The 22,747-nt window shown below is 37.8% G+C and overlaps 10 protein-coding genes across 10 annotated transcripts in view; 8 read left to right on the top strand and 2 right to left on the bottom strand.

The window, feature by feature from the left end:
• RHIMIDRAFT_247840 (Sec1-like protein) overlaps positions 1 to 1,586 on the top strand; it is a gene marked incomplete at both ends in the record, with an annotated part of 2,575 nt that extends 989 nt beyond the window's left edge. The window contains 6 exons of the mRNA XM_023610455.1: positions 6 to 328; positions 387 to 549; positions 595 to 683; positions 730 to 1,159; positions 1,213 to 1,333; positions 1,384 to 1,586. Of these exons, the coding sequence (XP_023462150.1) occupies positions 6 to 328; positions 387 to 549; positions 595 to 683; positions 730 to 1,159; positions 1,213 to 1,333; positions 1,384 to 1,586 (1,329 nt within the window). The remainder of the gene's footprint in view (positions 1 to 5; positions 329 to 386; positions 550 to 594; positions 684 to 729; positions 1,160 to 1,212; positions 1,334 to 1,383) is intronic.
• A 164-nt stretch (positions 1,587 to 1,750) lies between these two features.
• Positions 1,751 to 3,203, top strand: RHIMIDRAFT_247839 (thiamine diphosphate-binding protein; the record flags this gene model as incomplete). Its single annotated transcript, XM_023610454.1, has 6 exons — positions 1,751 to 1,873; positions 1,925 to 2,032; positions 2,053 to 2,109; positions 2,206 to 2,355; positions 2,406 to 2,985; positions 3,046 to 3,203. 6 exons carry the CDS (start codon positions 1,751 to 1,753, stop codon positions 3,201 to 3,203), a joined length of 1,176 nt encoding a protein of 391 aa, XP_023462149.1.
• A 3,072-nt stretch (positions 3,204 to 6,275) lies between these two features.
• Positions 6,276 to 7,385, top strand: RHIMIDRAFT_76093 (uncharacterized protein). The gene is made up of 3 exons (XM_023615657.1): positions 6,276 to 6,562; positions 6,622 to 6,721; positions 6,764 to 7,385. Exons 1-3 carry the CDS (start codon positions 6,393 to 6,395, stop codon positions 7,049 to 7,051), a joined length of 558 nt encoding a protein of 185 aa, XP_023462148.1. The 5' UTR covers positions 6,276 to 6,392; the 3' UTR covers positions 7,052 to 7,385.
• Positions 7,386 to 7,946: 561 nt separating this feature from the next.
• RHIMIDRAFT_207996 (UV excision repair protein Rad23) lies at positions 7,947 to 9,496 on the top strand (the record flags this gene model as incomplete). The annotated part of the gene is made up of 9 exons (XM_023607025.1): positions 7,947 to 8,009; positions 8,066 to 8,138; positions 8,218 to 8,297; positions 8,348 to 8,531; positions 8,597 to 8,724; positions 8,772 to 8,895; positions 8,945 to 9,276; positions 9,331 to 9,397; positions 9,447 to 9,496. Coding segments are annotated over 9 exons (1,101 nt in total), but the record flags the coding sequence as incomplete, so codon positions are not given.
• A 103-nt stretch (positions 9,497 to 9,599) lies between these two features.
• Positions 9,600 to 11,260, top strand: RHIMIDRAFT_76065 (NAP-domain-containing protein). The gene is made up of 5 exons (XM_023615656.1): positions 9,600 to 9,725; positions 9,777 to 9,908; positions 9,966 to 10,897; positions 10,960 to 11,017; positions 11,072 to 11,260. The coding sequence occupies exons 1-4, from the start codon at positions 9,710 to 9,712 to the stop codon at positions 10,960 to 10,962; spliced, it is 1,083 nt and encodes a 360-aa protein (XP_023462146.1). The 5' UTR covers positions 9,600 to 9,709; the 3' UTR covers positions 10,963 to 11,017; positions 11,072 to 11,260.
• An 87-nt stretch (positions 11,261 to 11,347) lies between these two features.
• On the top strand, positions 11,348 to 12,356 carry RHIMIDRAFT_231034 (uncharacterized protein). Its single transcript, XM_023607681.1, has 2 exons — positions 11,348 to 11,713; positions 11,767 to 12,356. The coding sequence occupies exons 1-2, from the start codon at positions 11,355 to 11,357 to the stop codon at positions 12,221 to 12,223; spliced, it is 816 nt and encodes a 271-aa protein (XP_023462145.1). The 5' UTR covers positions 11,348 to 11,354; the 3' UTR covers positions 12,224 to 12,356.
• Positions 12,357 to 13,520: 1,164 nt separating this feature from the next.
• Positions 13,521 to 14,516, bottom strand: RHIMIDRAFT_269312 (uncharacterized protein). The gene is made up of 2 exons (XM_023612127.1): positions 14,141 to 14,516; positions 13,521 to 14,080 (listed from the first exon to the last, which is right to left on the bottom strand). Exons 1-2 carry the CDS (start codon positions 14,474 to 14,476, stop codon positions 13,829 to 13,831), a joined length of 588 nt encoding a protein of 195 aa, XP_023462144.1. The 5' UTR covers positions 14,477 to 14,516; the 3' UTR covers positions 13,521 to 13,828.
• Positions 14,517 to 15,173: 657 nt separating this feature from the next.
• On the bottom strand, positions 15,174 to 16,636 carry RHIMIDRAFT_269309 (uncharacterized protein). Its single transcript, XM_023612126.1, has 2 exons — positions 16,331 to 16,636; positions 15,174 to 16,277 (listed from the first exon to the last, which is right to left on the bottom strand). Exons 1-2 carry the CDS (start codon positions 16,412 to 16,414, stop codon positions 15,240 to 15,242), a joined length of 1,122 nt encoding a protein of 373 aa, XP_023462143.1. The 5' UTR covers positions 16,415 to 16,636; the 3' UTR covers positions 15,174 to 15,239.
• Positions 16,637 to 17,374: 738 nt separating this feature from the next.
• On the top strand, positions 17,375 to 20,471 carry RHIMIDRAFT_219769 (uncharacterized protein). Its single transcript, XM_023607393.1, has 10 exons — positions 17,375 to 17,555; positions 17,609 to 17,823; positions 17,875 to 18,322; positions 18,372 to 18,672; positions 18,727 to 18,802; positions 18,851 to 19,434; positions 19,485 to 19,679; positions 19,734 to 19,876; positions 19,931 to 20,033; positions 20,082 to 20,471. Exons 1-10 carry the CDS (start codon positions 17,436 to 17,438, stop codon positions 20,411 to 20,413), a joined length of 2,517 nt encoding a protein of 838 aa, XP_023462142.1. The 5' UTR covers positions 17,375 to 17,435; the 3' UTR covers positions 20,414 to 20,471.
• An 18-nt stretch (positions 20,472 to 20,489) lies between these two features.
• RHIMIDRAFT_269298 (HCP-like protein) lies at positions 20,490 to 22,611 on the top strand. The gene has a single exon (XM_023612125.1). It carries the CDS (start codon positions 20,532 to 20,534, stop codon positions 22,329 to 22,331), a length of 1,800 nt encoding a protein of 599 aa, XP_023462141.1. The 5' UTR covers positions 20,490 to 20,531; the 3' UTR covers positions 22,332 to 22,611.
• Positions 22,612 to 22,747: the final 136 nt, after the last annotated feature.

Here is a 22,747-nt window from a genome sequence, read left to right as displayed (position 1 = left end):
AATAGCCACCTAGAGATCCTCCACTTCCTAGCGGTACATTAATCTTACTCGATCGTACTATTGATCCCATTGCACCCTTTTTGCATGAATTCACGTATCAAGCCATGATGGCTGATTTATTAAAACCAGAGGAAGTGTTGGCAGGTCTCAAATATGAATACGATTATGTGCAGGAAGATGGAACGAGTCATAAACAGGAAGTGACTTTGAACGAACAAGATAACGTGTACACAATGATTCGTCATATGCATATTGCTAGCACGACCGAGAAATTGATTGAAGAGTTTAATCGATTCATAAATGAAAATAAGAAATCCTCTGGCGAAGGGTAATAGTTTATATATATGTATATATATATAAGGCTCGTAGTAACTCCTGGTATTTAGGCAAACGACAGCAGCTACTTTGAATGATATGAAGAATATAATTTCCAATCTTCCTCAGTTCCAGGAAATGAAATCCAAATACTCAGCTCATATGACGATTGCCAGTGATTGTATGAATGAGTTCAAATACCAGAATTTGGAAGTGATTGGTTTAATTGAACAGGTACGCGATATGAACCGCTGAGCTTTTTATAACAGTTTATCCTAGAACATGGCTTGTGGTAAAACTCCTGAAGGGGATGAAGTTGAAAATTTGAAAGAAGATTTAATTTCAATATTGGATGATCCAGAAACAAGGTAAATATATGCCGTGTGGCTGAATTAAGAAATAACACAAGTGTAGTGAGATGGTCAAGACCAGACTTATCCTCTTGTGGATCGCTACCTCAGACACGGTGGATCCAGCCGATCTGGAAGAGCTACTCTCATATGCTCGTCTTAGTCAAGAATATAAAGATGCCATCGAGAACATCTCTTTACTGAACGTACAGCTTTCGAAATCAGCCAATAAACAGGGTCAAAAGACAAAGAAGGGCAAAAAGAAGAAGGATGCTCAGCAGGAGGTTCCTTTTGATCTTTCTCGTTATGTACCTGTTGTCAAGCGTATTGTTGAGGGACATATCGATGGTACGATTGACCAAAGATTGTTTCCGAATAATCTTCGAACGGTCAAGCAGCAAAGCTTACGCAAGAACACGGCAGAAGCAGTGAAGGAAGTACCAAAGCTGAGAGTGTATAAAACCCAGTGGCATAAAAAATCTACAAAAGGAAACGTAAGTGAAATAAGCGATAACAAGGAAACTGAATTGAACTTGTCTGTGTTTAGGCTGCTCCTAAACCTCCTTCAGGCCCTCCCATTATTATCTTTATCGTTGGAGGTATGACGTATTCAGAAATTAGATCAGCCTATGAACTTGCAGAAGCCTTTGACAGAGAAGTGTATATTGGTAAGTTGTTATGACAACGATGGAAAACAGATGAATTGAACGATGAATAGGCTCAACGCATGTTATTACACCTGATAAGTTTGTGAATGATCTGAGTCAATTGGATAAAAAGTTGCCTGCGCCAACAAGTGTCATTCCACCATACACGGGCACTGTTCATAACGCGGTCAGACCTATCAACCAAGATCAAAGACCTCCTCCACGTACTTCCTCTTCTAATCCAAAGGGACACAAGTTGTTAGGAAAGTGGTAAAAAAAGAAGAAAATAAAATATAAAAATAAATACTTGCCTTTATTGTTATTGGAAGTGTTTTTGTGACAATCTTTTGGAAGAGTTTTTTTTTTATTTGAAATTTTTTTATTTTTCCCTTGGTTCTTCTTTTTTTTTTTTTTATCTCATTTTTTTTCGAACTGACGATGACCTTCCTTGCAGCTATTCACCGTATGGCTCCTGCTGCCGTCAAGCAGGTTGCTACTGCTTCCATGAAGCCTACTGCTATTGCTCTTACACAAAAGCGTTTCAAGTCAAGTGGCACTGAGGTATAATTATCGCAAAAATTATAGACCAAAGCATTTATCTTATTATGACAGATGACCGTTCGTGAAGCTTTAAACCAAGCTTTGGAAGAAGAAATGATCAAGGATGAAACAGTATACATTCTCGGTGAAGAAGTTGCTCAATATAATGGTGCTTATAAGGTACTTGCCACTACACATAGTTGTGCGCGTTGTTGGAGAGAGGTGTAGGGGTGTTAATGGGAGAATCTGGGAAAACAGTAAAAAATTTGGGGTAGATTCGGGCTTAATGTGGTGTATATGGGTGACGAAGAGGAGGAGTTTTAATTAGAAAACTTTTATACTGAACAATATAGGTCACCAAAGGCTTGCTGGATAAGTTTGGTCCTAAACGTGTGATTGATACCCCCATTACCGAAATGGGTTTCGCTGGTCTTGCTGTCGGTTCTGCTTTCAGCGGTTTGAAGCCCGTTTGTGAGTTCATGACTTTCAACTTTGCTATGCAGGTAAATTTGTGTAAATAGGATTCAAGAAACCAAAACTTAGTATATTATAGGCTATTGATCAAATCGTCAACTCTGCTGCAAAGACCTTCTACATGTCTGGTGGTATCGTCAAGTGCCCCATTGTTTTCCGTGGACCTAACGGCGCTGCTGCTGGTGTCGGTGCTCAACACTCTCAAGACTTTGCTGCTTGGTACGGTTCCGTCCCTGGTCTCAAGGTCGTCTCTCCTTGGAACTCTGAAGATGCAAAGGGTTTGTTGAAGGCCGCCATTCGTGATCCTAACCCTGTCGTCGTTCTCGAAAACGAACTCGAATATGGTATCTCTTACCCCATGTCCGCCGAAGCTCTCTCTGAGGACTTTGTTCTTCCTATTGGTAAGGCCAAGGTTGAACGTGAAGGTAAAGATATCACCCTTGTCTCCCACTCTCGTTCTGTCGGCTTCTGTATGAAGGCCGCTGAACTCTTGGCCAAGGACGGTATTTCTGCTGAAGTCATCAACTTGAGATCTATCAAGCCTCTCGATACTGAAACAATCTTCAAATCTATCAAAAAGACCAACCACATCGTTTCTGTCGAACAAGGTTGGGCCTCTTTTGGTGTTGGTTCCGAAATTTGTGCTCAAGTTATGGAAAGTAAGTATTGACATTAAAAAGAGAATTACGTGCGTGTGTGCTGATGTTTGAATATAATAGACGAAGCATTCTGGCACTTGGATGCTCCCATGACTCGTGTCACTGGTGCCGATGTCCCTACACCCTATGCCGCCAACCTTGAAGCTCTTGCTTTCCCCGATGAACACGTCATTGTCAAGGCTGTTAGAGATAACTTGGACAAGAAAGTTGGTTTCTAAATTTATTTAATTACTCAATAATACACTCTTTGTAAAACAACACCATGGTTAGTGAAAGTTGATAAATGGGGAGATGAACTGCATTTTCCGGAATTGGATCCCACAGGAAATCTTTGTTGAGAAAGAGAAAGGAGTATTGGGATTCTTTTGTTTTTTGTTTTTGTCATTTGTATCCTTTCATATATAAGTATTTTCCCGTGAATCAGAACATTATGCAGATGATATGCTCATATTGGAGAACGTACACTACAAGATTTATGATATGTATTCAATATTGCTTACTATGTGAATATGTCTTATCAGTTAAATGGCTCGGGAAGGCACTCTGTAACATAATATATTTTCTTTTAAAATTATACCCCTTTCTCTTATTCCTCAGTGTGACATTATTTGTAATACCCTGAGCTCAGTCTTTTCTTCAAACATATCCTAATTGTATCATTAAATACTTTATTTTCAAACACAAAGCACATATAAACGATAGTCTAGAAGCATCACCACCCATCTGCAAAACTACGCGGATAGACGGGTGCCATAATAGTGGAATAAGGTCTACAGTGACTTCGATAAACTACAGATCTCATTTACAAAAAAGTTCTGATCTCATGACAATTAGATATGCGACAGGGACAGCAAGGGTCAGTCTCCTACAATTTATGATTGATAAACTGTGATTTCGTGGCAAGTGTGAGTGCTGTATTTATCCTATAAATACTTAATAGTACGAGTTTACTGTAGGCCTATACTCTAATAAGCAATACAGAGACTGATCCCAAAGCACGTTAGCATATAACGCGACATGCCCAATTCTCATTGATCAAGTAATACTCTTGTTTTCATACAAAATGACGATACTTTAATAACGATCTTTGTTTTTTTCTATACAGAGGCTCATCGGCATGTACCTTTGTTCTTTGTTATTCGTCTGTATCACATCGACGAAGTATTTGTTAGACCTTGCTGTCTAATCAGCCAGCCTATCCAAGAACAAATGAAGCTTTAGTATTACTACAAGCTTGTCAGGGTGATACCACTCGATAAGTATCAATAAGATCACATTGTTTTTGCTGATAGAACTTTATAGATCTCACATCACGAATTCACTTACACAAAAGGGAATATACCATATCATTATTGACCATGCAGAGTTGGATCATGTACAAGCATCTGAAGTAAAGATGAAGAGATTCAATACATATATACTGATTGATTACTATTAGGACATACGTTATGATACAAGAAATTACAGTTGATCATGAATCACCCTTTGAAGTTCTGTCTCGCCATCAATTGCACAGAAAAATGCGTACAGCGATCTCAAACTCAGAAAAAAAAAATGTCATTGGCTGTGTACTTGAGGATCTTTGCTGTATCTAGGCAGGATGCTACATGATACGGGATCTTTTTTATGTGAGGACAACTCTTATGCATGTTCATTTCACAACAGCGGTTTTTTTTTCTGATCATTCACAAAACGCTTCACATTAACAAAAATTGATTATGAAACGATCTCTTAGCCTTGGTCAATGTCTTTTCGAAGCTGATGAATGGTTTTCGAAAAGAGTGCAAACTGCAGTTGGAAAAAAAAAAAAAAAAAGAGACGCTTCAAATCACTGTCCAAAAGCAGTTTTCTGTCCTTAAAAAATAGTATCACCTCTTTTATTTAATTGGGTTAATAAAGGGAGGGAACAACAGGGTCTCTTTATACATTGCTAATGGGTTGAGTCATGGTTGGTTGATTAGGTTGTTTCTGAAAGTCAGAACCATATAGTTTTTGTAATAAGACAGGCTTTAGTTCTTGTAGTTGAGCTGGCGTGAGGTTATTTAGTTGGTTTTGCTGTTGAGCAAGTTCTACTTGCTTCTGTTCGTATATTTTTGTTTTCATTTTGATCCTCTTTAACCAGATAACATAAGTAGCCAAGACAATAACAGCTGCTATGAGTGAAAAGATGACAATGAATAATGTTTGATTTGTATTTGGCATAAAACAATGAAAGTGTAGAGTAACCTTGTTTAAATTGATGTTGCAGCTTCTAATTATCAATAATGCCACAACAAATCAGATGCCGCATTCCCTGTTTGTATTGTCGTACAACCAAAATAATATTGTTAAAGGAGGGAACTCATTAAGCGAACGATTCATTATCTCTCGACAGACCCATTGGTATACAATTTAACTCTGTATGTTATTGAAATACATCACTTGATTTAGATTTATAATCTGTGCAAAGGTATAGTATATCTTGTAAGAAAGTCTTGTTCTCATCTGTCACTATGGGATCATTGTCTTAGGGAGACGTATTGTTACCATGCTGTATATCAATGGTACAAAGACCAACCTGCAGGAAATTTTGGTCCAGAAACGCCTTGGTACTCAGAAAACCCTGACAGCTGATAGTTGATACTAAATGTGGCGGCATCAGCACTAGGCTATTATCTTGTATCAAGCCGTATATATGATGCTACCGATACAATGAATACTTAAACAAACTAGGCAGAGGCATGTAAAGCCAAATAGTGCTGTCGAACAAAGCTGTTTAGGGGCTAGGCAAATTCATAAGGTCTACTGTCACTTATGAGCCTCGTTCTGCAAGTAGAATGCAAAGAGAATCTACCAAGAAGCTGTTACTCATATAAGAAGAGGATATAGGGCAACCAAGACTTGTTATCATACCATTAATATCTAGAATTAACCGTTGCCTTTTTATACTATTTTCTCTCCTTTTCTCCGCCCAGGTAACCGTTTTCTTTAGCTATTTTTTTTAACCTACGCCATAATGTAATAAAGATTCAGTAGACGTCGATAGCTTCTATTCATCATGCTCCTTTCTTATATTGGTAATCATTGTCACCTGTGATATCAGGGCCCGCGTATTATTTCTTTTATTGGGAAATTACCTAAACAGCAGCTGATCTAGCGTAGAATGACTCGAAATGATTAGATATCGAGAAATTATGTATGCATCTAACATGGCAAGAAAAAACCGATATATGTCCGTACTTGGAAAAATTAACGACCTTGGTAAATAAAGCAGCACTTTTGATGGCAGGAATAATATGAACGCAGTAATGGTTAAAGTAAGCCCGTTCTTCAGGTTTCTATTGGCTTATTTTTCCGTCTGATAAAAACACGAGCATGGGCCCTTCCTATTTTGTTACTTTTTCTTTTTCTTTCTTTGAACAAAAATTATGCATGCCTTCCTCCTTCAAAGTGTCAGAAGGCAAAAGGTAATAAATCAGTCCTTTTCAAAATATACCTCTTGCTGTCATGTCAAAAAGGCACCCGAGCCAAAGATGACCAGCCTTTCGTTTTGGCAGGATCCACTTGTTTGGCAACGTACAAGGGTGAACACGTTAAGGTACAATAAATGACTATTGTTTTTTCCTTTAAAGAGGTCTAAGAGAGAGAGACGAATAGATGCTTGATCGGTTGTACAACAGGGGATTTTGCTACAATGTGGTATCTACAGATGCATCATCCTACACTATCACCGGCTATAACGACAGCCGCATCAATGGTATGTGCATCTGTAAGATATGAATCGGTCTAATTATCGTAGATAGCGGGTATATCCACCTCTTTAGCCTTAGAAACTGTTTTACTACAGCGTACGATGAAAGTGCCTTATCCAGCGGCATTCAAAACGGCAATGGGCATGAGCTTTGTTTCTATGCTTGCTATGGAACTGACAGAGAATGTGGTTGATTGGCACCTGATGGGTGGCCAAGTTGTATTGAATGATCCCAAGTTTTGGATGGCAGCTGCTGTAAGTGCAGCAGCAGGATATGTTGTTCCATTACCTTACAACTATTGGAGACTAAAGGCACTTGGTAAATCATGTCATTAATAAAGATGAGAATATGTGTAGGTTTTATTTACTATAATACATGAATATGATATACAAATACATAAATATGAAAAAGAAGGAGGGGGGGGGGGGGGGGGGTATACGATGGATAACTTAATGTTGATATAATTGATGATGATTTGCAAGGTTACCAAGAGAATGGAATTTCCTATGACAGGTCTTGCATCGAACAACCGATGATCTACAACGGTTTATGGCTTGTTGTGTATAAGTAGACTGTACAGTAGCTAATGTCATTAAATTCTCTTGAGCTTCATCTAATGGCCAATCGTTATATTTGATGTTATTAGAAGGAATTGATGCCAGCATTTAGATTTTTATAAAAAAGTAAATAATAAAAAGGAGAAGGAACACTTTGTTCTTTTTATACTTTTTCCAAGAAAAAATGTTGTAATGTTTGTGTAATTGGGGCAACATGAAGAAAGGTGGGAAGAATTTCACCTAAAAAAGTAACTCTTACAGAACATGAGTGAGGGAGCCATTTTGAGCCATTTTTTATTATCATTTCTTTTCTTTTATGCTTTAAAAAGCCCTATATTGTCCTTTATTTTACTATTTTAACTTGATTTATGAGCTCTGTTCGGAAAAAGCCTCATAGCTTAATTTTTTTGATTGCATGAAAAAATAAAGTTCACACATCTTCCCGTTGGAAACCTTACGGGTGGAATTAAGGGCGCAGAAATTGTTTCATCTGCCTAACAATTCAATCTCAGCATGTGACGTATTTTTTGAGATGAGTATGTGCTCATTACGTCTGGATAGGATTAATAGAAAAATCTTTTTTTCCGTAAAGTTTATCAAACATACAAATGGGTGCTTTAGTAAGTTGAGTCAATGCCTCTAATAAAGATACTGACTTTTAACTCGTTTATAGAAAATTACTGTCAAGACACTTCAACAAAAGCAATTTAAACTCGAAGTAGATAGCACTGACTCTGTAAGATTGAATCCTTCGTTTGATCTTTTGTATCCTTATCTTTTTTTTTTATAAAGATCCTCTCCGTCAAGGAAAAGATTGAACAATCTCAAGGACATCCTGTTGCTCAACAAAAACTTATCTTTTCTGGTAAGTTTGTAACCCACTTCACACGCGTGTATACGTGTGTGTGTGTGTGTGCATATGTAATTAATTGTATTTGTGGTAGGTAAAATTCTTTCCGATGATAAAACGGTCGAAGAATACAACATTACAGAAAAGGACTTCTTGGTTGTAATGGTCTCAAAGGTGAGCATATAACCTGATGAATGTTTTTTAAGCTTATGCTTTATCTTTAGCCAAAAGCAACACCAGCTTCCAGTAGTTCTGCCGCTAAAAAAGAATCAACACCTGCAGCAACAACACCATCAAAGCCAGCTGAACCTGTCAAGTCTGAATCTCCTGCCGCAGCACCTGCCAGTAGCAACAGCCCAGCACCTGTTTCTGACACTCCCAAAGAGGCAGAAAAGGTTACTACGGACAGTTATTCTCAATTAGGCAAGTATATATTTCTGTAATATTTTCCGTATATTAATCGGTTAATGCAGTCACTGGCTCTCAATTGGAAAGTGTACTTGAGAATATGATGGCCATGGGTTTTGAACGTGCTCAATGTGAACGTGCGCTTCGTGCCAGTTTTAACAATCCTGACAGAGCTGTGGAATATCTGTTCAATGTAAGCTCATTCATGGCTTCTAATGATTGTATCTAATATCTTTTTAGGGTATTCCTGAAAATATATTGAATGAAATGAATGCTGCACAACAACCACAGTCAGATGAGCAACAACAAGATACCAACACACCTATATCTCCTGGCACAACCACAGCTCCTACTAATGATGCTAGTAAGTGTGTATATAATATATATAATGAACTTCAACTCACATACTTTAGATGCACCATTGAATCTTTTTGCTGCTGCTCAACAACACGCTCAGCAACAACAGCAACAACAACAACAACAGCAACCATTAGGTGCAGATCTTGCCAGCTTTAGAAACACACCTCACTTCCATCAAATTCGTCAATTAGTTCAAACAAATCCTGGCTTGCTTCAACCTTTGCTTCAATCAATAGGTCAATCCAATCCAGAATTGATTCGAGCTATTAATGCTGATCCTAATGGATTCCTGCAAGCATTCTTGGAAGGAGCTGAAGGAGAAGAAGGTGGACCAGAAACGGCAACAATCCAAGTGACTGCTGAAGAAAGAGAAGCAATTGAAAGAGTAAAATAGGAATATTACTTTAAAGATATTACTGTCTAACTTCATTTATTATAGCTGGAAGCATTGGGTTTCCCAAGACAAGTTGTCATAGAAGCTTATTTCGCATGCGATAAGAATGAAGGTAAAAACAAAGAAAAACACATAGTTTGCTTTTATTTATTTTTATATAGAATTGGCTGCAAATTATCTCTTTGATCATGGAAATGATGATTTTGAATAAAAAAACAAAAAAATTACTTTTTTAGTAAAACAATAAACTTTTTCATTTCCTTTTGCGCCCCTTTATCATGCATGCCTTTTATTCTCATTTATTGAATCACCGACAAAAATGACAAATCAGTCACAGCCAAAAAGTTTTTTAAATGATGAATTCCCTGCCCTAAGCCTTTTCTCAGGACTTTTTATTTATTCATAGAGAAAGGAACTCTTTGTTATGGATCAGCAAGCAGGTAATAATAGAATGCATCTCATCATTTCTCTTGTCTAATTACCAACTCTAGTTGAAATCAAGAACAAGAAAGTGACAGCACCCACTCCACAAAACACACCTATAAACGCAGCTCCCATAAGCTCACAATCTATTCCTACGGTTCCTTCCATCTCTGAAGAGATAGAAACTATTAGTACACCAGGTATAAGAACAATAGATAAAAAATTTGTTGTCAAGTGACTGACAAAGAATTCATTAGGTGTTGCTGGTCAAAATAACTCAGGTCTGATGAGCATGCTTCAAGGCAGATTAGGTAATCTCATCAGTGAACCACTTCCTGCTTCTGTTCAACGTCGTATCAATGGCTTAAAATTTCTTCAATCCAAACATGCTGAATTGGAAGGAGAATTTCAAAAGGAAGTCTTGGCTTTAGAAAAGAAATATCTAGAGTTATACCGTCCATTATACACCAAGCGTGCTGAAGTGATCACTGGTAAATACGAACCTACAGAAGAAGAAGTAGCTCTTGGAGCCAAAGTAGATGAAGAAGAAGATCAGAGCGATTTGGAGGATGATAAGGAAAACGATGTAACAGAGAGCACAGATGATAATGTGTCGGGTATTCCCGAGTTCTGGTTGACAGCCTTAAAGACCCACCCACAAATTGGTGAAACAATCACAGATGAAGACTGTAATGTCTTGAAGCACCTTGTTGATATTCGTTTAAGCTATCTCGAGAAGCCTGGTTTCCAAATAGAATTCGAGTTTACTGAAAACGATTACTTCACCAACAAAGTGCTTACCAAGACTTACTATTATCAAGACAATGTGAGCGGTGGTGATTACGTTTATGACCATGCTGAAGGATGTGACATCAACTGGAAAGAAGGCAAGGACTTGACTGTCACTATTGAAACAAAGAAGCAGCGTCACAAGGGCACCAACAAGACTCGTGTCGTCAAGCGCACAGTTCCTGCTGAATCATTCTTCAACTTCTTCAATCCTCCTGTTCTTCCAGACGACTCTGAAGAATTGGATGAAGATGAGGCTGAAGGTTTAGATGCCAAGTTGGAAGCTGATTATGAAATGGGTGAAGAATTCAAGGAAAAGATTATTCCTCACGCTGTTGATTATTTCACAGGAAAGGCACTTGAATACGAAGATTATGATGATGAAGATGATTTTGATGAGGTATATTTATATTTACAAAAATGAGGATTCAAACTCACGTTGAAATAGGATGATTTCCTTAGTGATGATGATATTGATGATGATGAAGATGATGACGATGACGATGATGATGACGATACTGTAAGCTTAAATCATCTTTTATAAAGAAACGTTACTAAACATTCATAATAGAAGCCTGCTAAAACTGAAAATGCTCCTGAATGCAAGCAATCTTAAACTGTATACATTATATTTTTCAAAATTAAAATCACTCCATCAGCTCTAACGTCTCTTTTCATACAAGGAGGGGAACTGTTCTCATATTTCCTTATTTTAAGAAAGAAATGCCCTTTGAACCTATTTTAACCGTAGCCAAGATTGATTGGTTCTTGGTGCACGTGACTCTCCTATATGCTCTGTCTCTTATTTTTCTATTTTCTTCTTTATTTCTTTTTTTTTTTTTTTTCCTTTCAATAAGATGACCCAAGCAATTATCTCTTTACTTTCGAATAATGCTACATTATGTCTGCCGATAGAGTCAAGCACTTACACAGTATGTGATTTAAAGCAGGAGATATTCTCCAAAACACACATTCCTGTAGATCAACAAATACTACGAACGATTGGAGGACTTGATATTGATGATCAACAGCCACTAGAATCAGATAAACATATTCTTCATTTCAACTTGTCAGCTCGTTTATTAGGTGGTAAAGGAGGCTTTGGATCTATGCTCCGTGCACAGGGCGGTCGAATGAATGCTCAAAAGACAACTAATTTCGAAGCATGCAGAGACTTGCAAGGACGAAGAATTCGAAGCGTGAATGAAGCTAAAAGGTAAATTTAGCAAAACACAAATATGTAGTAGTAGTTAACTAATCTACTTGCAGATTGCAAGAAGAATTGGATGCTCTTCCCAAACGAGAAGCTGAAAAAAGAGAAAGATTGAAGCGAAAGATAGAAGAAGCATTGAAAGAAAGAGAACCAAGAAAACATTTGTTTGATGATAATGAATTTTTAGAAAGCAAGGAAGAAGTAGTTGAAGGAGTAAAGTCAGCTATAGGACAAGCACTAAAGAAACAAAAGACTTCACATAATGGCAACCATAAGCCAGTAGCCTCAACATCTCAATGTCTGTTTAATGATGATATCTCTGATGAGGATGAGGATGAGGATGAGGAAGAAGAGGAAGAGGAAGAAGAAGAGGAAGAGAAGGAGAAACAGGAAGAAGAAGAAGAGGAAAAGAAAGTAGAAAAAGAGGAAATAAAAGTAGAAGAAAAGAAAGGCGAGAAAAAGGCTAAAGCTAATAACCGCCAAAAGAAAGGAAAAGGAAAAAGCAAACAATAGTCATAATCATTTACATATGGGTGATACGAACATGATGAGGCGAGATTACGTAACATAGTAACAAATGATCCATAATCAATAAAATACTTATACCATATGTAATTGTTTACAAAGGCTTGATAGCCTAGCTGAGACTGCACCTATACAATAATGGGAAGATGAACTCTCTTGTAAAAGCATCTCTAGCTAAAATTATTTTCCTTCGGCAACAAAAGCCAAAAACTTAACCCCTTTGTGACAATCTCTTTGTGAGAAGAAAAGAGCTCCGGTTTATTAAACACAAGAATGATGTATGAGATCATGTAGTGGATTGTACTACTTTAGAGAGTAGGCACTAATGACACTATCTATACTCCATTTTCTTAATAGGAACATATTGTTGTAATTGCTTGTTTAGCGCTATGGTCTTGATTAAGTAAAAAGAGCAAAAGTCAAGACTTTATGACGCTCAGATCTCTCGTTCAATTGTCATGTGCAATTATAACAATAATCCCATAAATGAACATTACAGTATATTTTGGGGACAGGTACAGGCTATGATAAGCTCTATGAGTACTCTTTGGGTGGATTGTAAAAAGGTGTGTCACATCATTGGCGCCTGGGAGCTAGCTTGCAATAGTTGGTTGTGTTCAACTGGGTACTCAGTGCTGTCTCCCGATGACCGTCGATCAAACTCTTGTACTTTCTGATTATCAAAGTATTTCAATCCCAATCGAACATCAGCGATACTAACAAAACCAAGCCTTTTCTGAAGCCCCACAGCGATGATAGCGTCTCTGGAAAGCAAACTCTGCTTTGAGTCATATAGTAGTCGAAGATCTACTTTAAATCCAACCCACATTTCGCTGTATCAGTAGCTTGACCATTTCAATAGATTTATGCCTTTGTTGGTGTAAACTCGTATCCAGTTTTACATCTGTAAAAGACGAATAAGTCGATAACCATCACAGTAGCTGTTTATTGATAGAACAGTAATAATATACATGTGATTTTTATTGGAGAATTAATACTGTCAGTGTGATTATTTATGCTTGTCTTATGACTATTATTTTAATGGCTACTATAGTTACTGTTAGTATACGTTATTCTTATCAGATGCAATAGAAGAAAGTAGAATGCATGCTCTACTGCAAGTTTATACTCGAGTTAGTATAATGATTCATATCAAACACGTCATTCGTTATCCCCCAAACTTACCCCAAATTGATGACGAAGGCATTGTACGACGTTTTCAAATCTTTTATGGTCACCAAGTATGCCTAATCTCAATAGCTTTTATTTTATAATCGTTATTTGCTCCAAAGATTTCTTTACTTCTTTTCAGGATAATAGAATATGCACAATGAGACTTATTTTCTTTATTATATAAAAAAGGGGCTCTTTCAAATCAATATGTATTGATCGTCTTCTTCCTAAAAGATTATCCTAAACAATGTTCCCATCATTAAGAATCCTGGAATATGGGGTAATGTCCTATTCCTTTTACGGCGTATTATAATTGATTTATTTACAAATATGTATATTTTGTAGATGGTATTTTTGAAATTCAGCAAATGATATGTATTTATGTACAAGAAAGAAAGTTATTTATTTACACACATATTATTAATAGTAATCATTATGGTAGTGATTATCGAGACGATTGGGTGGTTCATCTAAGGGTAATCCAGCTATCTTCGACTGTAGTCGAACTAGTTTGGGTGTCATTGAGGATCTTAATTCTTCACGTGTAACAGGATCCGATATATGTTCAAGCAGCTGCATAAAATTACTGATGCAGTTATCTAAGGCTTCTCGCGCAGCAAGGATATCGCCAGAGTAATAAAAAGAGCCAATAGAATCTTCAGCATAACTAAGCTGTTGCCATGGAGATGAGTATTGACTGCGCTCATTATTATAAATTATTTTTATTCTTACCTCATCTTGGGCTAAAGTGTATAATGAATGTAACTTTTCTAATTCTTTTGAATAATCAAATGGTTCTGACATAGACATTTCTTCTACTGGTGATATATTCAATGAACCTCTACCGCGAAAGAATGGCAATGCATGCCGAAATCTATCTATGACACTTGCTGTTGAATCATATGTGCCCACCGATGTGGCATCACTATATTTTCTTACAGAAGGATGCTCTGTTGTATGTGTTGTATCTTGACTGTGCTTTCGTTTGCATCGCTCTATGTTTGTGAACTTGTTTAGGATTGTGTATATCTTTGATTTAAATGCTGTTCCTGGCATATGTATAGCCATGATGATTGAATTGATAAATAAATATAGAATAAAAAAATATACAAAGAAAAGAAAGGAATAAAAAAGGAATATAAATAATCTAATTATATAAATAATAAAACAATCGGAATAAATCTAAAAAGTCAATTATATCGGAATCTATTGTGTCACTTTGTACAGAGCCAAATTTTTATGCGCATGAAAAAGCAGATGGCAATGCATTATAAACTCCCTTGCCAAGTCCAAGTCACGATTCCTGTTAAATATTATACATGCCTACGCCACTTGATAAAATAGGTCAAGAGCCTTTTATTATTAAGGGCTTAGTAAGCGATATAAAGTATATGTTTCATTGTATGCGACTGCGCCTACAAACAATAAAGAAGTTTAAGGGTGCCATATGTGGGGGGATGGGGGGAGATCAAAATAAAGGTTACATCTTCATGTGTATCAACGCGTTAATGTATTCCAGTCTTGCCCAATTTGTTTTGATGTTTTATGTACAAGCAAAACCAATCGAAGCGATCATGGGTTTCTTAGTTAACACAACAGAATAATAATAAAACCTTGAAGATCTTGAGATAACAAGCTGCGGCTACTACGTCACAACCGTTGCTATGTAAACTGCGAAACAGAAAGTGTAATACTCATTATGATGCGAAATTAGAAACAAAGGATTCACGTATCTTTGTGAGACAATAATGAACGCATTATCACTCATTAGTACTAGAATACTTGGGGCTAATCTTGTTGGAAATATTAGATTATCATCAAAAAGTATGGTTTATATAGATACAATAAAAAGTATAGAACCTAAGGTAACTATTACGTAAGTCAACTTTATCTTAACACCAGTCGCAATGGAAATAGACGAAGGTGTTGTCTTGATCTGATTCGCATTATTATTATCGCATGACGTACGAGGCTTAAGCGTCTTTACACTTTCATCTGTTGTATAATTCGTATTGGTCAATACAGTCGAGTATTTCAAAGAATCGAGCATACGAAGGATCCCAGGTCCTATAGGTGATCTATAGATCTTCTCGACGACCGTGTTATTGCTCATTGTCGTATTGTACCGTATCTCTGGTATCTCGTTGTAATACTCTGTCACCAAGCTCTCTAAAGTTCTGCCTGGGTGGTATACTCGCGTCATCAAAAAATCCACAGTGTCCGCGTACTTATCATCTAAATGAGCAATCTTCAAACCGGGCCTGTTCACTGATGGATCCACTGTTTCATGCACAAGTTCGGCAAACATGTCTTGACCTGTGAGTAATGTCATACTTTGATACGTTCGATTGAGGTAATCTACACGATTGAAACTACTGTTGGCAACGGGAGGTGGCCGAAACTGAAAACGTAATGTCTCTGGCTGAGAGAGTGACACCCATAATTTATGTGCGGCCACTGATTGATTGGCGGTACTGAAAATTTGGACAAAGTTGAAGATGAATGCATCTTCTGTATTGTTTACACAAAAGTTTTTCTGCATATCAGCCGCAAGTTCTGACAGACGGAAGGAGCTTCTTGTCGTGTTAAAACTGTCATCAATCACGGTCAAGTGTTTGTCAAAGATCATCGTTGGTTGAAACCCGCTGAGGTAAGCTGGTCCAGCGTCTCCATCCACAAACCAGTATGGACTAGGCGTCACAAGTTCAACTTTGAGTGGGTCTATGATACCGTCGATCAGCATTCTAAATGGTGACATCTTTGTCCAAAAATACGCTGCCCATGAGCTTAGGATGCCAAGGCCATGAAGTAGTTCATGTAAAAAGATGGCGCGAAAGTCTACTTGATAATCTAAAATATCTGTGTCATTCTATTCAAGTTATTCAATGATTTTTATCCTACTTCTTTTTTGAGAATATTTACTGAAAACCAAAATTTTCCATTAGGTGGTGTTGATGTGCCATTCCATCCGTTACGGATAGCGTGCTCTGTATTTACCGAGTTCATGTATACGTCGTGGTTGATGGCAATCTCAAGATCGTAATTTGACCATAGCGAATGGCTACTGTATGGTGCTAGCTGCTTGGCTAGTGCTTGGGGGTATACATAGCTTAAATCATCGTCCTCATCAAATGGGAGTGTAAACTACAGGTACATACGTTATGGTCAATCATCGTTTGTTATCTTCGTTTTTTGATCAGCATACCTGTGAGGTGGGCACGCCCCACCCGTATGTGCTATTAGAGCATGATATTTCGCAAAAGCTGTAATATGATATTTTAAGCCTAACATGTGTAACATTAGTTACCAAAGATGAAGAATGTCCACTACAAATGGATTTACAATAAAGCGACCTTGATATTCACCACTTGTGTGAATTCATTGATAGCCGCATTAATTGAGTTACTAATTTTGCTGCAGAAGGCCTCATCTGCTTTACAATTAAAATGATATTGTACAAGTTGATCAGATGTGTTAGAATATTGATGCATAGTATCGTTCAAGGTATCGTCTTTTCTATCAGATGAAGTTGGTAAGGCACTGTATGAGGAGGTTGGAGTGGTTGTATTAAGGTATGTTACAAGCGTGCTACTGGGATACCACGTACTGGATGTATTTACAACGTTTTCAGTCGTATCAGGGTTTGTCTTTCTCTTTTTTAATTGCCTTTGATTCTCTGTTGTACTTGTATTTGTCATAGCTTCTTGAGAACTAGCATAACCTATCAAGTCAGGGTCTGTAGCTATAAAGGCTGAATCATCACACCAATAAGGCTCCACATGTACTGTAAGAATTAGTATGATGAGTAGTGATTTAATCCAGCCAGCTGAATTCATACAAAATAGAAAAGAAAAAGGAAAGCTATTAAAAGAGTGTGGGGTACAGCTTGTCGTGCTAAAAAAGCAGACCATTTTAAAACAATTGAGATCTGAGATTAAATGTTTGACTTTATGATTTCATTTGTCTCAGATCTCATTTTGTCAATTGTATTATTCAAAAAGGAGAGGGTACAAGAGAGAGAAAAAAAATGTTTTCAAGGATCAACACTTGGAAAGGATCCTGTCACCAAATACCAAGGCTCTATAGCACACCAACTCATAGGTTCTTTCAGACAACCAGACTGAGGCTTACTGAAGGCCTACAAAATGTAACAACTATTGTTTTCATAACCTAGTTTGTTTCCTAATCACCACCTACTAGTCACCTGTTTCAAATATAACAACTCCCAATAGAGGTGTAACCGAGCAAACGGCACAACTTTATTTGGACAATGTATTTCCATTACGAATGAGTGTCTGGGATATAAGACAGCTTGTATTCAGAAATTCAAAAGCACTTTTGGAGTCAAAAGTACATCAAGCGATACCTTCCCCTGATCTACCCCATGACTTTGCCATAAAAGAAATCATTGCTCGGTAACACGCTTTATAAATTACTATACAGAGAGTAACAACGCCCTTCTTTAGCACAAAGGACGGCGGGGCCATCGTAAAGTTTACTTTCAGAAGCACAGACGCAACCAAAACAGAGAAAGCAAAGGATATTGTGGAAAGGATACAAGAGTATATTCAACAATCAAATATCGTTGCTCCTTTCAACTTACAACAGGTGAGAGCCTTTTTAGTCAAGGGACAACCCTTCTTGGAAGACATATTGGCTAGATATCCAACACCTCGACTTCGTATCGAGTTTCAAGGTGAACCTACCAATGTGGAGGTGCTCTATGCTCATTTGAGACCCTATGGAAGAATATTTGATATCTCGCTTTATCCTAATCCTAATATAGGAAAAGATCCTGCACGATATGCTATTGTCCAATTTACTCGCATACGATATGCAGCAAGTGCTCGCAATTGCTTACATGGACATGTGATTGATAATACCCGATTAAACATTTTGTATGAAAAACAAATGGTAAGATAGGGACACCAACTTGCAAAGAAATGAAACTTATTGTTAATAGCGTACGAATGTAGTCAAGGACTGGCTGGTCAACCATCCTCGTATTACTGTACCTGTGATCGCTGCTGTCTTCGCAGGTGTCACTTATGCAGTATTTGATCCCATTCGTATCTTCTTTGTTACCTCCAAAGTTACTCAACGATTTAATCCTCAAGAATATGCACTCTATCGCTGGTTGCGTAAGGAAACATGGGCTCGACTTATTCCCGGGGACGATCGACAGCCACTACCTGAAGGTTCAGCATGGGCTGATGACTTTGAGCAGACTGAAAAATTAAAATCTTGGCTTGCTGAGAGGCCAGGTAAAGAAAATATAGAGAGATATGAGAATCTCTTAATTTATAGGGTTCATGTAGAGACATTTATCTTGATCACTGGGCATAAAGGAAGCGGAAAATCTGCTCTTGTCAAGGCAGCCATTCATGAAAAGAAGTAAGGAGCTACGATTATAAAAGAGATATACTGAAAAGCTGGTCATAGGCACAAGCTATTTATTGATTGTGAAAGGATTGCCAATGCAAGAAATCAATCAGAAATGACAAAAAACCTGGCCAAGGAAGTTGGCTACTTCCCAGTGTTCACTTGGGTATCCTCTATGAGCGGATTGATGGACACGGTCGTAGCAGCTACAACAGGTCAAAAAGCCAATCTTGCATCCTCACCTGATTCTCAAATGAAGAATATTTTGGAAACGGTTGCTATTGCTTTACGTGATACCATACCAAGTGAAAAAGAAGCACGCGAACTTGCTGAAGATGAAAAAGACACAACTAATTTGCTTCAAAAGTTCAAGGATTTTATCATAGGTCATAAAATAACTGTTCCAAAGCAGACCGAAAAGCCATCTGAAGAGAAAGAAGATGAAAAGCCAGGAGAAGAGGACAAACTGGACCAGCACAGCATTCCTATCGTTGTCATTGATAATTTCATGTACCGTGAAACGTCTAAATCAGCCATCCTATGGGAAGAATTGGCAGAGTGGGCAGCTCTTTTGATCGAGAACGGTATTGCCCACGTTGTCTTTGTGAGTTCGAATGCAAGTGTCATGAAAACCTTGGGCAAAGGTAAATAACTACTTTAATTGACATGTGTATGGTATTCATTTCTCTGTTAGCTCTTCCTGGAAAAACGTTCTCGAGCATCACTCTCTCTGATGCCCCACCTGAAATGGCCATGTCGTTTATTAAGAAGCAGCTAGGTGAAGAGGTCAATGACCCCAACCTTCCTGAAATTGTATCAGCCTTGGGTGGACGTCTTACAGAATTAGAAGTCCTTGTTCAAAAGATGAAGATGAATATGGATGCATTATGTAAGTTTTTAAAGAAACTAACCACAAAATGTGTTTCCTCACCTCGTTATACAGCTGCCTTTGAGGATATCGTCACACGTAATTTGATTGAAATTCGAAAGTATGGATTTGGTGATTCATCGAACGAAGATAACAAGTTTGAATGGTCATCGATTCAATTCTGGACCATCGTTAAACTCCTGTCTGAAAAACACAGCGTAAATTCATAGAACATTTTTTTGAGCTTGTAACAACTAACAAACTTTGTATAGATCAATTATGATGAATTAAAATGGGATAGCTTGTTTAATGGAAATGATGCTCCCCTGAGAGCTATGGAAAGGGCAGAATTAATTACCGTCGTGCATAAAGATGGTAAATCAAAATATGGAAAAATTATCAAGCTAACCAACTGAAACATAGGCCGACCAAACTCAATCAAACCTGGTAAACCTATTCATTATACAGTCTTTAAGCGTCTTGTATCAGATAAAGTGTTTGCTTCTTCCATGGAGATTGAAACAAATATGTATTTGAAGAAACAAGCTGAAGAAAACATGGCGAAATTGGAAGATACAACTGAAAAATTATCAAATATCAGTCAACCCAATCGACCACCTCGAGAAGTGGATGCTCGTATTCGATATCTGTTAACCAAGTTGACATCTGTTCAGAAATCAATTGAGCAATATGATGCAGCTATTAAGAGTGCAAAAGAAGCTGTTTCTAAAAGTTGGGTAGAAGATGAAAATTAGAAAAAACAAAAACAAAACGGAGACTTTTTCAATAAAGAATTTTTTGATGTATATTTTCTCATTCTCTTCTTCTTTTAATGTCACCTTTTCTGTGCATTTCTTTCGCCTATCCATTTTCATGTCATCTCCAGTAGATACACCTTATTGGACACCCATACAGCGATGTATGCCTGCATTAGAAGAAAAACATACCATCATTAAAGACAATCCTACTCAAAAATCTATTAATGAAACAGGAATATGTTTGAAAGAGGAAAGTAATGAATCAATAGGAAAAGATAAGACAGCTGTGAACAGCTTAAATAGTAGCAGTAGCGATTCACTTGCAGATCATACATCATCATCGCCTACTAAACCTGTGACGGTGTACGAATTAAACCAGCAGGTTGATACAACAAAACTAGAAACTCAAGTTATCATAATGGATCCGACCATTGAAGACGAACAAATGATGGATCCAATAAAGCTTGGACCCATACCCGAGCAAAATATAGAACAAGCCGCAGAGTTTGTCGTTGACTTTGATAAAGCAAATGGAAGAACACTCAGAGTAGAGCATGCATCATCCGGGCCGAGTATTACAGGCAGCAGCAGTAGTAGCAGTATGAATACCAGTAGCAGTAACAATAGTAGCAATAAAGACAGTTTAGATCCCTACAAGGCAGCGGCGTCTGATGTCGAACAAAAATGGCCTGTGCCAAAGACTATTGAAGAGATGTATACCTTATACGAACAAGAAAAGGCAAAAGGTGACTCGCGTTCTCAGCTGGCACTGTGTTTACATCTTTTGCAATGTGCTTCCAAGGTGAATCCAGAAAACAATATTGTTGTTCCTCATGATATGAACATTACTACCCCTAATCCTGGTACAGCACGTCATCAACTCCTAGATAGTATCATGGCAACGTTAAGACAACATTCTCAAAGCAATCCTAACCTGGGCCAGCTCATGGTGAAGGAGGCCAAGCAAATTTTAAAGCAATTAGCCACGTCTGGCCAAAGCGCAGGACAAGCAGGTGACGCCGAAGCGCAATTCTTACTCGGAAGTTGTTATGGCATGGGCGCTCTCGGATGGCCAATGAATCATGAACAAGCGTTTGCCTGGTATTTACAAGCATCAAAGCAGCGACATCCTGAAGCAACATACCGTGTTGGTGTTTGCTACGAATTAGGATTAGGTACCGCAAGAGATGGTGGACGTGCAGTTACATTTTACAAGAAGGCTGCTCACTTAGTGCATGTCCCCAGTATGTACAAACTAGGCGTAATCTATATGCGAGGCTATTGCGGGCAACCTGTGATTAAACGTGATGCAATCATATGGCTACAAAGAGCAGCAGCACAGAGCGATACGATGACAGTCGACAGCGAAATGGCACTTCCAGAAGCACTCCATGCGCTAGCCATCATACATCTCAACAAGGAGTGCCAGGATACAAGTATAATCCCTGATACTCAGTATGCTATCAAGTTACTGCATGATGCAGCTAATCTAGGCTATGCACCCAGTCAATTCAAATTAGGCGAATGTTATGAAACAGGATCACATGTTGTCGAAGACGAAGCACAGTCTATACATTGGTACACACTTGCTGCAAAACAGAATTATGCAGAGGCCGCATTAGCTTTATCCGGATGGTACTTGACAGGTTCGATCAAGTCTAAAGCTCTACCGCAGTCTGACTCGGCAGCCTATACATGGGCAAGAAAGGCTGCTGTACTTGCTAAAAGAGCCCAGTTGAAACCAGTGGCTGCAGATGCTTACTACAGTTTAGGTATTTTTTATGAGAATGGCATTGGTGTTAAGCAATCTACCGAGAAATCATTGAAATGGTTCCGAAGAGCGGCTCACTTGGGCCATCCAGAATGTTTAAAGATGATAAAGAATAGTAATGAAGATGTCAAAGAAGGCAATTAATAGAAAAATAAACGATACACTTTTCCCTTCAAAGTCTATTGCCCCCTTTTGATGACCTTGTTCTTTCTGCCGTACAATCCCTTTTCAACCGTAAATTTCTTTGGTTAAAAGGGAAATATTCCTCCGAGGAGGAAAACAGATTGTTGATCTTCTCCGACTTAAACTTTGGAATAATTTGAGGAATATATCTCGACAATGAAAGTTGTGGGCTCTTTTCTTTAAAAGCTTGTCATCAGTCTAGTTATCAATACCTATTTCTTTGATAATTTTTTTGTTATGCTTCATTCATTCTCAGAGTTATGTCGTGAGAAGTTAATGCCATGACAAAGAAAGATAAAAGTCGAATTCATATCTGTCGTACTTTGGCTTAAGACTTTTATTATCAGTCATTCTTTGGTGTTGTATTACTTTTTATA

This window comes from Rhizopus microsporus (assembly GCF_002708625.1).
Source record: "Rhizopus microsporus ATCC 52813 unplaced genomic scaffold scaffold_24, whole genome shotgun sequence".
Lineage (NCBI taxonomy): Eukaryota > Fungi > Mucoromycota > Mucoromycetes > Mucorales > Rhizopodaceae > Rhizopus > Rhizopus microsporus.
This window is presented reverse-complemented; position numbering and strand designations above follow the sequence as displayed.